The sequence below is a fragment of the Fulmarus glacialis genome, unplaced genomic scaffold, assembly GCF_000690835.1.
Source record: "Fulmarus glacialis isolate BGI_N327 unplaced genomic scaffold, ASM69083v1 Scaffold19649, whole genome shotgun sequence".
Classification (NCBI taxonomy): Eukaryota; Metazoa; Chordata; class Aves; order Procellariiformes; family Procellariidae; genus Fulmarus; species Fulmarus glacialis.
The window spans coordinates 1-14476 of NW_009234106.1; the positions used below are offsets into that span (position 1 = coordinate 1).

Here is a 14476-nt window from a genome sequence, read left to right on the forward strand (position 1 = left end):
GGGGCGGGGTGAGGGGTGGAAATCAAATTACTGTTTGTGTGTAGAATATTAATTCCAGGTCACCACTGGGCAGCTGTCAGAATATCACTCTGAAGTACTATAATTACAGGCAATTTGCTTTTACTCAGCAGCAGGTGGTGGTAGTATTTTGTAAACACTGTAACCAAACAATTTAATATGCAAGGTATTCCCTCTGGAAGCTTTTTAAGTTGGGTTTAACGTGCACTGAAAAGCAGTTAGGAATCAGAAACTGAAGTTAATGCCAAGCAGATATCCATTGTGCTGCTCAGTTTCAGGTGTCCTTTTTGGGAGTGGCAGAGCTGCAGAACCTCCCCAGGGGCTGCCTGTTTATTCCTTGCTTCAGTCTTAATTTGAGGTTTACACTTTTCTTGGCCTAGGAGTTTTCATACACCTCTCAATGCCAGGCTCCAGCCTTCACAGTCCCCACAAATTATTATGGCATCCTTCAGAAGCTGGACATAAGTAGTCATTTAAAAACAAAGAAAAAAAAAAAGAAAAACATCAGGAAGCAAAAATAATGCTGGGCAAAAGGTTTAGATCACAGAAGGCATCAGAATAAAGCATTCAGTGTTTTACTTCTTGTCTAAACTGAGTTCTGTCTGCACAGCCAGTCTTACATACAAGAAAAAGCACAGGTCTGAAATACTTTCTATCAAAATACCAGAAGGCCAAGAAAGGCTTCAAACTGGACAATAACAGGAATGTTTACCTTGAAGTAAAAGACTTTTCAGTCAAGGATCCGATGGGAAGATTGCATGACCAATTTGCTTTCTAAAATGATTGGTGGCTCAGAGATGAGGAGATCATCCTCCCCTAGTGATGAGTTCTGCTCAGTGTTCACAAAGTTAGGAATGTTAAATTTTGTAAGACAATTTAGGTCCTCCTCAAACGTTCCACTGCTCCTGGGAACTTCCTGGAAGTGGATATTACTCTCCAGACCTGGACCTTTCTGACTTTGTTTTGCTTTGTCCAAATGTTCCACTTCATTAATACAGAAATGGAAAAGTGACCGGGATTCTTCAGCTATTTGACGAGAAAAGACCCTCTCCGACTCTAAAGGTCTTCCAAAATCTGCCACAAAGCTATTCATGCGAAATCTTTTTTCAGAAGGTTCTGTATTGCTAAGGAGGAAAAAGAAAAATACAGTAAGCATGAAAGTAGAACTATTTGAGTTCTTAACAGCAAATTTGATTTCAGCAATCATTATGATCAGGAAGAAAGGAAACCCTAAGCTTTATCGACAGCAGACTTGAAAAGCCAGCACTACTTGTTATTTTCTGCTGAAGCTATTTTAAGTTGTGATTTGTCATGATAATTTTCCATGGGAATAAGTTATCAGTGCCAGCACTCTTAAACAGCACTTCTAGTAATCAATATATTTTAATAATCAGCTCACTGAATGAGCTCAGAAATACTCTTCAGTATTTCCTCTTGACATCAAATAGTATCAAGTAGTAACAAGCTTTTTGAAATGGCTTATAGAACACTTTGAGAAAAATCTTTGATAGAGAAACTCTTTCCGAGACATAGGCAGCACTGCTGTCACTAAAGGCATAATTTGAGTGTTGGTTGTCTGGACATCAGACCATCTTTTCCACTGACTTCAGTCAATAACATTCAGATTTCCAAATCAGGAGAGTTAGAACTAAAAACTGCTATAAAAAGACTGGCAGTCTTAACAATTCAGACACATAGCCCAGGAACATCTTAACATCTTTCCTGGAGTTTTCTGGAAGTGTTAGCTCAAACCAGCTCCAATCTGCATGGACTTGTGTGGGAGCCATGAACAGCTAGGAGTGAGAAAAGCTTAAGCTAGATGGAAGTTTTACAGATAGTAATACATTGTCAGGCTGAATTTATATGTTATCATCACAAAATGCAAGTTATTTGCATCTGAAAGGCAGCAGAGGCATTCAGAGGATGAGTGGTGAAAAACCTAAACATATTCTCAGAATATAAGTTTTGTTAAGTAAGAATTAATAAATCATACTGTTTACATGTGAACATGTAGCAAACGACACTGGAGGCAGACAGTTGGACTCCTAAGGGTACACACAGCACTTACAGAGATTTTCAGAGAAACATTATAATTTAATTCCCTGAAAGCCTCGGATGGCACCTTCAGAAATCTACACCTAAAACGTTCAAGTTCAGAGAATACCTACCATTAGTCTTTCAGTGGTAGTTAATCTTAAAGATCCCCGCTTCTCAAATGCTAATTTATTTCCATTACATGATATGAGAATTCTGTCCTAACAAAATCAGTTACACTAGCCTTCAAACCAAAGCAGTCCTCTGGTTTATCAAAAGTACATTGGCTCATTCTGCATTTCAAAGTGAACCATGTAAAAGCATAACATTTAAATTGATGCAAGACAGACCAGTAGCTAAGTAATAATCTACTGTATACACACCAAGAGGCAAACAGACTGGAATAATACTGTGGTAGCCTTCAGAACTGATGACTGACATTTATGTACTTATAATGCAATAGAAATCACCTCTCTGAATTTAAGTTGCATACATAGTTTTGCAAATCTGTCACCAAGAGTTTCTATGTAGTATTGTGGCAGAGACAGTGGGATGGCAAATAAGCACAGAAAGAAGGACAAGCATTATAAGCCCAGGAAGAAATGACTTCAGAAGAAAGCTTAAAATGCATCCATTAGAGAAGTAAAACTAGTTCATAGGTGTGGTAAGTGCTTTATAATCCAGTAAGCGATGAAGGAGCGAAGGCTGACTGTACAGAGGGGCACACAAGACCGGCAATGGCAACCTAATCTAAACGGAAGAATAGAAGATGCAAAGAAACTTTATAATGACCCAGGATGTTGAGGACATACGATAGAGAACAACCTGTGCTAATGAGTAGGAAGCACATGATCTAATACAGTCATAATTTCAGATTCTGAAATTCACAAACACTATCCTCCCGTATTTTGGGGAGGAGTTTTATTATTTTTTTTAAACTAGACTAGAAACTTGCATAGTGTTGCTCATTACAGTATGCAGGTATACCTCAGTGTGTATCTTTTCAGAACACTCAAAATAAGAAATCCCAGTTTTACTGTGGAAGGGAGAACAGCCACTTGGACAATCAAATCCCTTTTGCAGTATTTGGGCCAACAGGATTCTCAGAGTCCCAGAAGCTGCCAACAAGAGAGCAGGAAGGTGAATGCCAGACACCTTGAGCATCACACATACTGAAAACCACTCAAAACAAGCAGCTGCCAATGAACTAACCCAAGCTCCCTTTTCTGGGAATCTTCCAGCCTACAATGCTGGGTTCCGGTCTGCTGGATTCAGTATTAAGCTCTGGACTCTGCCCACTGGACTTGAGTGTACTGTCAGGGTACAGACCAGTATATGCTTTTAACAGAGGCATACTGGTTTGGGACTGACACTTTACATTCCTCTAGCTTAAACACCCCTTCTCTCAACACTCCCTGAAGTGACCTGGGGTACTTGGCAAACCATGGAAAGGAGTAAGTCACCAATCCTCCAAAACAGCAGGGTTTGGCATCCCAAAGGGAACTTGAGGATCTAAACAGATCCTTAGTACCAATCCAGAAGTGCTACCAGGAACCTGAGAAACCTTCCTGAGTAAGTTTTCAGCAAACACATACATGTATCTGTGGAAGTTTTTGTTTCAGTGGATCTGCATTTCTCTAAGTGGATTTCACCCCAGAATCCTTAACCAAAACCAACTGATTTCTTAAAAAAAAAAAATTATCAGTCATTTCACCTTTACTGCAACTAAATGTACAACCTGCCTCAATAGCTGCATAAAGCTTTGAGATTTTATCAGCCAAGATTTTGTACCAAAGGTGACACGAACATATGCATTTGTTGCACAAATGTGTTTTTAAGGACGTTTTTAAATGCAGAAACAAACATAGTATACTATCTTCTCCCGAGTGATGAACAAGAGTACTTTTCAGGCAGAAATTCAGAAAGATTGTCAACACAATTTTTTGTCGCACAAGCTAATGTTCTACACATACTAATATGCAAACAAACAAAAGAAATGTGCAACAGGCATCATTTCCATAAATAATTAAATTTCTACCTCTCCCGTCCATATCCTGACCCTTTTCTTCTGGTCTGAGAATGTACTCAATTCTGAACATCTTGTACAATTTTGAAAAGTACATGCTATCATACCCCTTTATATTGAGCCAAGAAAAGCATACTACTAGAAAAATCAGAGTATTCTACTTTGGATCCATCCATCTGAACCCAGTTACACTTATCTCTCACATTAATGGTACTTTAAAGAACAGCCAAATTGACTTACTGAAGTCAGAGACATGTCCATCAATCAGGCTGGCTTTCTCCCAAGACCTAGGAACCCCATTAACATCTATTTCTAAAGGACGGCTACAAGACAGCCCACTAATGAAACGATGAGTCATGAAGAATCCAGTCAGGTATAAAGACAGAAGATGCAGGCAAACTAAAACCACAGTCTGCACTGGTTTTACAGGTAGGTATTTACGTTCTCCAGTTTTTAATATACATGTCTCAAAAATAAGAGGAAACAAGGGTAATCACTGCCCTTGGCATATGCCTGCATGTTCTATTTCCAGTACCGTACACAGGGGGTTACCAAATCTCAAAAAAAAAAGTGCTCAAATTTGTTAAAGGTGCCAACTCAGCATACATAGTAAGTGGGCAAGTATTCAAGCACACAGCTCCCAAAGCTGCAAGGAAGTTTAAAACAAATACAGAAAGGAAATGACTGGGTCCTTCAGCAACTGAAGAGAAATCTTATTAAGATTTAGGTTGGAAGGGACCTCTGGAGGTCTCTAGCCTAACGCCCTGATGAAGGCAAGTCCAACTCTGAATTCAGATCAAGTTATCTGGATGTAGAAGTTGACCAAAGATGGAGGTTTCACAAACTTTCTAGGCAACCTGTTCCAAGAAAATTGATGAAGAAAGCAAAAACACAGCCCTCTGCTACCTGAAAGTACATTTTTACAAGTGTACAAACTTTTGACAAATATCCATGTTAAATTATCTTTGTTGTATATTTGACTTCATCACTTCTTCCCCTCTCCTATTATTCATGTGGGATACAGACTCAGATGCTCAGCTAAGAAACCAGATCTCCGGGGAAAAGAAGCAGCTCACCAACACTTAGAAGGACTTCAAATATATTTGGGAGCAGGGTCTGGCTACTTTATGACAATCTGTAAGGGAGGCAAAAATACCAGCCACGAAATTCAGCAAGTCAGTTCTGGGAAGCTGAATTCTTCTGCCTCTATTTCCTTCTCACAGAAGCAAAAATTTAGGGGCACAGAAGAGGCTCACAATATATGTATGTCCTCCCTAATACTGTTGTGCCAGGGGAGGTTTAGATTGGACATGAGGAAAAATTTCTTTACTGAAAGAGTGGTCAGGCCTTGGAACAGGGTGCCCAGGGAAGTGGTTGAGTCACCATCCCTTGAAGTATTTAAGACATGTAGACAAGACGCTTAGGGACATGGTTTAGTGGGCATGGTGGTCTTGGGTTGACTGTTGGACTTGATCTTAGAGGTCTTTTCCAACCTTTATGATTCTATGATTCTAATATGACTCTAACTCTAGAGATGTGCTATTACATAAAGTTTCAGAGCCAGCCTACATGTGACTAAATAGCAAAGGGCCTTCAGTAGGCAGAGATAGGCGTGCTGCTTTAGGAAGTGGTAAGTACTAACAATTGCCTTTCACAATCAGCTTCTCATCATTGCTACCTGCCTGCAAGCAGTATCACTCTCCAGAGAGATTATTTCTACTTTATGGCACGCAAGCTTGAGAGGAGATGCGAGTTCAAACTTTCTCAGAGGAAGGGACACTGACAGCTCCTGTGCTACGCAAATGCAGATAAATGGTTGAGGCAAGGCATGGTCTGCATATACTTATCAGCTGGAAAGAACTAAAAAAAAAAAAAAGATTAGTTTGTGACTTTGAGGGGACTCCAGTGTTAAACACATGGGGGCTGATCTGTACTTCAGCATCTACTGGAATTTCTCAGCAGAAACGAAGACATTCTGACCCTAGCGGAGCTACAGGGTTAAGGGAAGATTTTGTAAATACTACCAATATCTACCTTTTGGACTTGAACACACAAACATGTGGAAACCCTCCAGACTTCAACTTCCTTAATTTAACATCTGCACTGCATTTTATTTGTATATACGCTGCAATATTCACATTTCTCTGTTCTACTCCATCATAACATGAGCCTACCTAGAATGACCCCATTTATTTGCAGAACAGTAATCTAAAGCCACCTGTTTGGCAGCATACCCACCAACTTCATTTTAGCATGAAAAGGCATACATGCAGCTATTCCCTTCATACTGCGTGCCTACTGACTATTTGCTAAATAGGGAACACATTAATAACAATTCTACAAAACTGGTCTCCTAGAAGTGCTTGGAACAAAGATTATTTGAAACAATGATAGACGGCACCGTTTCATAAGAACGGAGTGGAACAAGATGGTGCTGAGCCAATGCAATGTCAGCACTGTCGCTGCTTGTTTGGGTGCTGCAAAAGAACAGACCTGCCACTTAGCAGGCTGGATTCGTTATTCCAGTTTTCAGACTCACTCTTGATGTGGTGCTCCTGTCTTCGTAAGCAGGGTCAGGACAAAGAACATGAAGATGACAAAAACTGCAAGACCAACCCAAAATCCAATCACAATGGAATCTGGTGAAAAATAGAAAACAAGATGATCAGTATTTCACCTGCACTTGCAGAAAGTTCCCTTCCACATGCAGCATGACTGCAAAACCCAAAAGACTTTGCATCTTATTCCTGGATGGCAACGAGGAAGGACAATCAAATTTATCTTTATCTGTTTTTAAACAGAAAGCTGCCACTGAAGCTCTCATTTCTAGCCCAAATTTTACTGATGTCCGGACAAACCAAAAACAAGCTGAAAAAGGGAAGACAATGAATTCTCTTGGTTAGTAAAATAGGAGCAGATCCCTTCGTGATGCCTGGCCCATATCCAAACATTGCTTTGGAAACAACTTCAGTGCTAGAACTCAGAAGAGAGGATTATTTGATTTTCAGCAAAAACCTCTATCCCTGTAGAACTGAACTCTGGCTATTTTAAATTATTTCTGCCTGAGACCATTAGGCTTCTGGGTTTTGATGGATTTCTTTGATACAATAGGTTTAGGGAGATCTAGCTTTCTTTCAGCAGTAAGATAAAGGGTTCTGAAATAAACGAAACCACAGATAAAACTATTTGCTACCTCAACAAATAACAATAACCAACCTATACAAGACATTTTTGAGTAAATTTTAATTGGGCTTCCACTTTGCATGCAGAAAACTGTAATAAAATGTCAGAGGATCCAGATGGATTTGGACAAAAAACTCAAGCCACCAGTTAATTACAAGGAGAACACCAATGCAATAGCCAACTATAGAAGCAATTGCGAAGAGCGTGGCTTTTTGCCCGTGTGCATAAAACATACCTACTGTTCTCATTTATAGCAAATAGACCCATAGATAAATAGTCAGTCCTACTTAAAATAAATCTGTGCCCACTTATGAGTTCAAAATTGATCCACAATTGCTGCTGAAGGAATCAAGTTCCTGGAAGCTTTGAGCTTAGGAGAGGTACAAGTGGGACAAACATATTTCCAGACAACAATTAATTGATAAGCATGGCCCAAAGCTACAGAGCACCAACCCAAAATATGACCTGGTCCAGGACCCATAATATACAGGTGCTTTTTCACCTGTCATTTCACAGTTATTTTTTGTTTATGCAAATATTCAAAACTTCCAGTATAAGAGTTCAAAAAATTAACATACAAACATGCAAGAGGGAAGTCTTGGTCAGGACAGATATCCGATCTACCCTCAACCTCTCATTACACAGCTACTACTGAACCTCAAAGATCCTTGCTGGCTGTAAAGCTACGTGATGATCTGCCTGACCCAGTGCAGCAGGCACAGCGCACAACTTTAGCCAGCATGTCAAATCTCCTACAGGACTAACTAAAGACACCAGAAAACAAGGAATCCAGCTATCCTGTCTGGTGCTTGACCCCAACGGTTAATCACACTGTGAAATATCTTCCATGTTAAAAGGCAGATCTGGAAACTGGAAATCAATTCAAATCATTTGCTCTTTCTCTGCAAAGTCAAAGTGCCTGCTGCACCTTGAAATTTTCTCCCTGTGAAAATACTTTATCACAATCAAGTCACTCTTTAATCCCTTTTTCTGATAAGCTAAAGAGGCTAAGTTTCAAGTCTCTCACTGCAAGATTTATTCCATCTCTCCTCTGCCATCTCCCCCTCTCAACACCCTTTGTAAAATAACTAGAGGATGGTTCGAGTATAGTTTCCATGATGGGGGTGTGGGGGGAGTTTGTAATTCTCCTTTTTGCTTAAAGCACACCGGTATGAGTTTCTTTCTATAATTCCATGCATTATGAGCCCTAAATTATTTTCAGTATCATTCTATAAGTATAGCCTGTATTCAGTGGTTCAAGATGCATCTTATGTTTGGCCTTACTAATACGCAATAGCTCATGATTATCTACCATCCTACCAGACTTTGTAGTACCTGAAGATTTCATCTAAAAAGACATACTTCCATTAAAAAATTCTCCACTTAACCATTTACAGCTACTATTACCTACCAATTAGTCAGACATGCTTCAGTGATATGCAACTGCATTGATAACCAGAATGTAAAGTCTAATCAAGTAAGATGTCTTAAAAATATGCACATAGATTATATTGTTCAAGCTGCAAAACTTAACTCATCAACTAAGGAAAAAAACTAAAGAAAAAAAATAAATCAGGATTCTGATAAACTACTACTCCCCACAAAAATCACACCTGCCAGCATTGTGTGCTCCTGTAATTCATGAATAACAAGCCTGTCTTGTGGTTTGCTTGGTGTTCTCCCCCAAGAGAATTCCTAAGTTTACTGAGCCTAAAGCTACATCTTCCTTGCTTTATTGTGTCTCCTGACACACTTCCAACCCTCTGCTGTATCAATTACATTATTTGGATTTGTTTAAAATTAAAGCAGGTGGCCCAAGTTATCTTCAGTATTTCATTTAGGTCTCACTCATTTAAGTGCAAATTATCCAAACCTACTAACTTCAAACATTTATTCAAAATAAACAGTATATAACACAACATTTATTCAAAAAATATGGTATGTAAGACTACATTTATAATACTGTCCCAAGTTACAAATAGATTGGGAAAGTATCCCATGACTTTCCCAAGTTGCAATATCAGCCTTCCTTTCCTTCCTAACACAGGCTCCTAACATCCTGGCAGCAGTTCTGACCCACCGATCATTCCTACCTATTTTATCTCTCTCTAACTTACTGAGGTTTCTTCTGATCCAAAGGCACAATGATTTTGTTCATATCTCTGCCAGTCATAGATATCTTCTGGCTATCTTTGTCTATTTACTTTCTAAATTTTAATTCACAAAACATCTGGTGCCTACTTTTCTGGATTTTCTGATTTCTAGTTCCTGCCTTCACTTCTCCTCAGGCAGAACACACTTTTTGCTTGTAAAACAGTTTTGGGTTGGTTTTTTTTTTTTTTTTTGCAATCATGTATTTGAAAAGTCACTGTGGCATTTGAACACCTCATCTTCTCCCCACTTCCACTTCTTTTTTCCTTTTTCTTTTTTTTTTTCTTAAGACATGCATTTTTGTGTATTAGATTGTTTTGTGAATATTTTTTCTTCATAAGTCACTTTGCATAAATTTTTCTCTGCTTTCAGAAAACAGGCTTCTAAATTCCTTTGTATATGCGTTGTCTACACTTGTCTACCATTAATTAAATCAGCATTAATCCAAAAGCGGCCTCCAACTTTCTCTTGTGGAATTCATTTTACCTTATGGTTCAAAACAGTGCCCTCTCATGTTGGGTGAAATACCTTCTGTATTAGAAATAAATTTAAAAAAAAAAAAATCACACACCTGTAATTTTAAGAAGGGCCAGTGATGTTTTACAGCTGGCCAACTGTCACTGCCAGCCTGCATCACTGAAACCGGAGTCCACTCCCCTTTAAGTTCTCCAGTATAAGTTACAGGCATTCATTAACACCCCTTCTCCAGTTTTGCTGTTTCATTTTCTTTTAAACTCTTTTCTGGACTTTGGTAGCATTCACATTCATATATCGAACAGCATTCAAAGATCATCCCACCATAAAGGTGCTTCCTGCTCTCAGAGCAGCACAGTAAGAAGCGCCCTACTCAGCCACTTCCAATTTTCAGTATTCAGACTGAATGAGCTAAATGGGTGTACCATGGACATTTTCTCCCTGCACCACACTCCTCCCCACCAAATGGTCAGGCCATTTATCCCCTTGGCTTCATTACAGCTTACAGTACAACTGTACAATATACATATGAGTCAACAGCACCATTTTAACTTTACATTGTAAGCCAGATCACTGAAGCAGCCTCTCTCATTGCTTTCACCTCAGTTTATATTACCAATTTGAATTCCACCATTACTACAAAAGCTACAATAGCACACCTGAAGGAGACAGTATTTCCAAGTGGTAATACGTCTACAAAGCCCCAACCTCACCATTTGTGACACCTGCCTCTACAAAATTTATCTTTGTTAGCAGAGGCTAGGCTTATGAGAGTTAAGATTTCTTACATGGCCAAAAAAACCCCAATAAATCAAAAAATGAGGATTTGTCAATATTCAAAGTCTCCCTCCTAATACAAGCCCAGCATAATTTCTCCTCCTTCCTCCTCAGGTTAGGATTTCAGTGAAGTTAAATGTCTGACCCCATTGCCTCCACATTCCTCGACAGTCTTGACACAGCCAGAAATAGCTAGAATAAGAAACATACCAAGAACATACCATGTCAAGAAATATCATGCCATACACCACAGACATAGACTGTTCCTTTACTAGGTAAAATTCAGCCCTCTGAGAATGCACACTGTAACACCAGAGTAGCCAGAACCAACTACAATCTATCAGTTCAAAAAGAAAAAAAACAAACTGGAAAAAAAAAAACCCAGAAGGGACTTCCTAGGTCACCGATTCAATACTACTGTTAATCTCCCTTTCGTAAGTACATCAAGCTCCACCTAAAAAGCAGCTGTTTCTTCTGTCCCATTCTCTTATTAAGTTGTACAGAACACTCCTGCTCTAACGAACAGCACAGCCAGACAGCGAAGCTGAGCTGCCACTCTTAGCATGGCAATCACTTCAATGACACTCCAAGATCTGTTTTGCTGCTATACCTTCTGCAATCCAGAGGTAACTATCATTTATATTTTTTTCTCCTGTCACACTCTTTGACACACCAAGCTAAAAAGAAGGCATGTACATAACACTGCAGCTAATCTTTGTAATCAGTAATTTTTGTAATCGGGTTTGGCCTCTGATTAAGTGGAAGAATGGAATATAAATTAGGAACATGATAAAAGCTAACCTGCATTTTTCAAGTACCTAACATTTGTAAAAATACAGATAGTAATCAGCAGACTTTGGGGAAAAAAAAAAAAAGGTAAAGTACAATTCAGGCTAAAAAGCAACTTCTGCTCTAGTTCTTTTAAAAGTTATCAAGAACTTCAACAAGTTTCTTCTGACCCTTACAGAGCCTTCCCAAAATCTCCTGACTGTGCAGAGGCAAGTGAGATCAGCCTTTCTGGGCTACTGATTGCGACTGCAAGCACTCCTCTTTCCCAGTCTGAATCCTCATCACGATAAATGGGCAGAAAGTACGTATCCCACCTTGGACCAGTGCTCCAGCACTGGATGGAGACCCTCCCCCAAGAAGGCTGGCCCTCAAACCCTCTCATAGTATATCCAGCTCAGAAACAAAGAAACAAAATGATTTGCTTCTCTTTGCCAAAGTGCTTGCAAAATACATCCAGTAATTCTGAGTTAGTCTCTGTTACTTTTTTTTTTTTTACCCACACCCATCTCCTCCTCGCCTCCTCCAAAAAAAGAAATTTCATAAAAGTCAAAGCCATTGCCTAGACTTTAGATAAATGTTGGTCCAGCTGTACTAGCTTGTCCTAGCTGAATATCCTCTCAATTCCTACCTGTAGTTGTCATCTCTCTGGTCCCTGTCCTCCACTTGTTACTTCTACTGTAAAACAGCTCCAGTATTAGCAGAATGCTGAATTTAGCACACTCCTCCTATGAAGTCCCAATGATAAAAGTTTCTTCAGAAAGAGAAATTTCTTCTTTTGTTTTAAATCTTTTATAGCCTTAAATTGATTTTCTATGAAGAAAAACAAAAGCACTAAGGCTGCCACCACTGCCCTTTTAGCATTAACAGGAACAAGAACAGAGCAAAGGAGATCATACCAAGCAGTCACCAGAAGCAGCAGTGGCTGTATTTGCTGTTATAAACTGTTCCTGATCCTCTGACACTCCTCAGTATTGACAAATTTCTACCACAGCCAAGAAATCCATGGTTCTTTCATATACAAAAGCAGTCAATAAAAAGACATAGAATCATGAACAATTATAATAATCTAATAAACAGAGTAATAACTCTAATTGCTGAGAATCCAAAAAATTAGGATAGACATATTTTTGTACAATAATCAGTTACAAATAAAGAGTAGGAACATTAAGATGGGCAAGCTCAACTGCAATAAAATGTATCTCTACTGAACTTACATTTATGAGCCTTCAGGCCTTCAAACGACACTGGTCCATACTCATAGTACTCGTACTCCCAGGTGTAATCAGAGTTAGACAACGCCTGCTGGGAGGTTCTGTTAGAAATCAGCCTCAGGGCAGACATCTTGCACCTCAGTAAATATATACCTGTGGATACGAAATGCATTAATTGAGACTACATACTTCTAGCACATCTTTTGATTTTACACAGAATCCTTTCTTATTTATGGGATCTCTTCCTCGCCACTGTTCCCAAGAAGAGCCACTCACGCTTACAAAGGCGCTCTCTCACCTGTTCCTTTAAAATCCAGTATCATTGTCCCATCAGACAAGGCCATCACATTCCCTCCCATTCCTTCCCCAGTCTTTGCTGGCCAACCACTGGTCAATGCAGAGCTTCTCTTCAATGGAAAGAAGAGAATCTATGTTCACTTCCACACAGATGCCTCTAAGTGTACAAAGGTATGAAACCCAGGCTCCTCAGATTGAATATAGCTTTTATAGCTCAAAAATAGTAAATACCAAAGACCACCAGCCTCACCAGCCTCAGCACCTCAGCAGGGTGAATGCTGCCATGAAAATCTGGATGGAGAAATGGCTGGACCACCAGGCTCAAAGGGTTATAACATCCATACAAAGTCCAGCTGGCAGCTGGTTACCAGCAGTACCCCTCAGACCGATACTGGGCTAATAGCATTCAACATCTTCCTTAAAGAGCTGGACAATGAAATGGAGTGCACTTGTAGCAAGTTCACAGGGGACAGTCAAGAGGCTGGAGGGCAGACTGCTACTCAGAGGGACCTGGACAAGCTGAAGAAAGGGACTTACAGCAACCTCATAAAGTCCTGCAGTAGTACAGGCTGGGGGTTGACTGCTGGGGAACAGCTCTGCAGAGAGGGGCCTGCAATGGACGAGAAGCTGAACAAAAGCCAGCAATAGGCCTTGTGGCAAAGAAGGCCAAGTGTGTACTGGGCTGAATTAACAAGAGTGTAACCAGCAGGTCAAGAGAAGCGTTTATTCTTCTCTACTCACCACTGGTAAGACTGTACCTGGGGTACTGTATCTGGTTTTGGTATCCCCAATAACAGAAAGACACAGACATGCTGGGGCAAGTCCAGTGGAAGACCACCAAGATGGTCAGGGAGCTGAAGCACAGGATGTACGAGAGCCTAAGGGAACTGGGTTTGTTCAGCCTGGAGGAGAGAAGGCTCCCAGGAGACCTTAGAGCTGTCTACAGTTACAATTACAGTCAGAGGGTGCAGAGATGATGGAGCCAGACTCTTCTCAGGTGCAGAGTAAGAGGGTAAGAAGCAATGGACACAAACTGGGAAACGGATAATTTAAATTAGATACAAGGAAAAATTTACCTGATCTAGTTGAACGTGCTTTGAGCAGGAGGCTGGACCAGATCACCACCAGAGGTCCCTTCCAACCTGAATTTCTCTGTGCTAATAAACAGTTTCAGTGTGCCACTTCGGAAGGAAAATAAAGTAGGAGTGATTTTCCCCATAGATTAACAAAAACTGCAATGCAACATTAAGCATCATTAAATTGTCTTGATAGATATTTCTGTCATTACCACAACACTGCACTAGGGATTTGTGTTTTGCAGAGTAATTTTCTGAGAATATTAAGACAGTTTTACGCATACCAGAAGAGAGGACATCTCCGCGCAAAACATCTGCTGCAGCAGCTGGAGTCAGGATGTCCAACTTGAAACATATTACAAAATACTTTTCGTAAAAGCAAATTGAGCTTTAGGTAATTTTGCATTCAATTAAAACCCAGCAGAGTGAAGACTTCATGC

At 39.8% G+C, this 14476-nt stretch overlaps 1 protein-coding gene across 1 annotated transcript; it reads right to left on the bottom strand.

Annotated features, from left to right (window-relative positions):
• Positions 1–577: 577 nt before the first annotated feature.
• On the bottom strand, positions 578–14116 carry MRAP2 (melanocortin 2 receptor accessory protein 2). Its single transcript, XM_009585554.1, has 4 exons — positions 14037–14116; positions 12667–12800; positions 6618–6717; positions 578–1142 (listed from the first exon to the last, which is right to left on the bottom strand). The coding sequence occupies exons 2-4, from the start codon at positions 12791–12793 to the stop codon at positions 749–751; spliced, it is 621 nt and encodes a 206-aa protein (XP_009583849.1). The 5' UTR covers positions 12794–12800; positions 14037–14116; the 3' UTR covers positions 578–748.
• Positions 14117–14476: the final 360 nt, after the last annotated feature.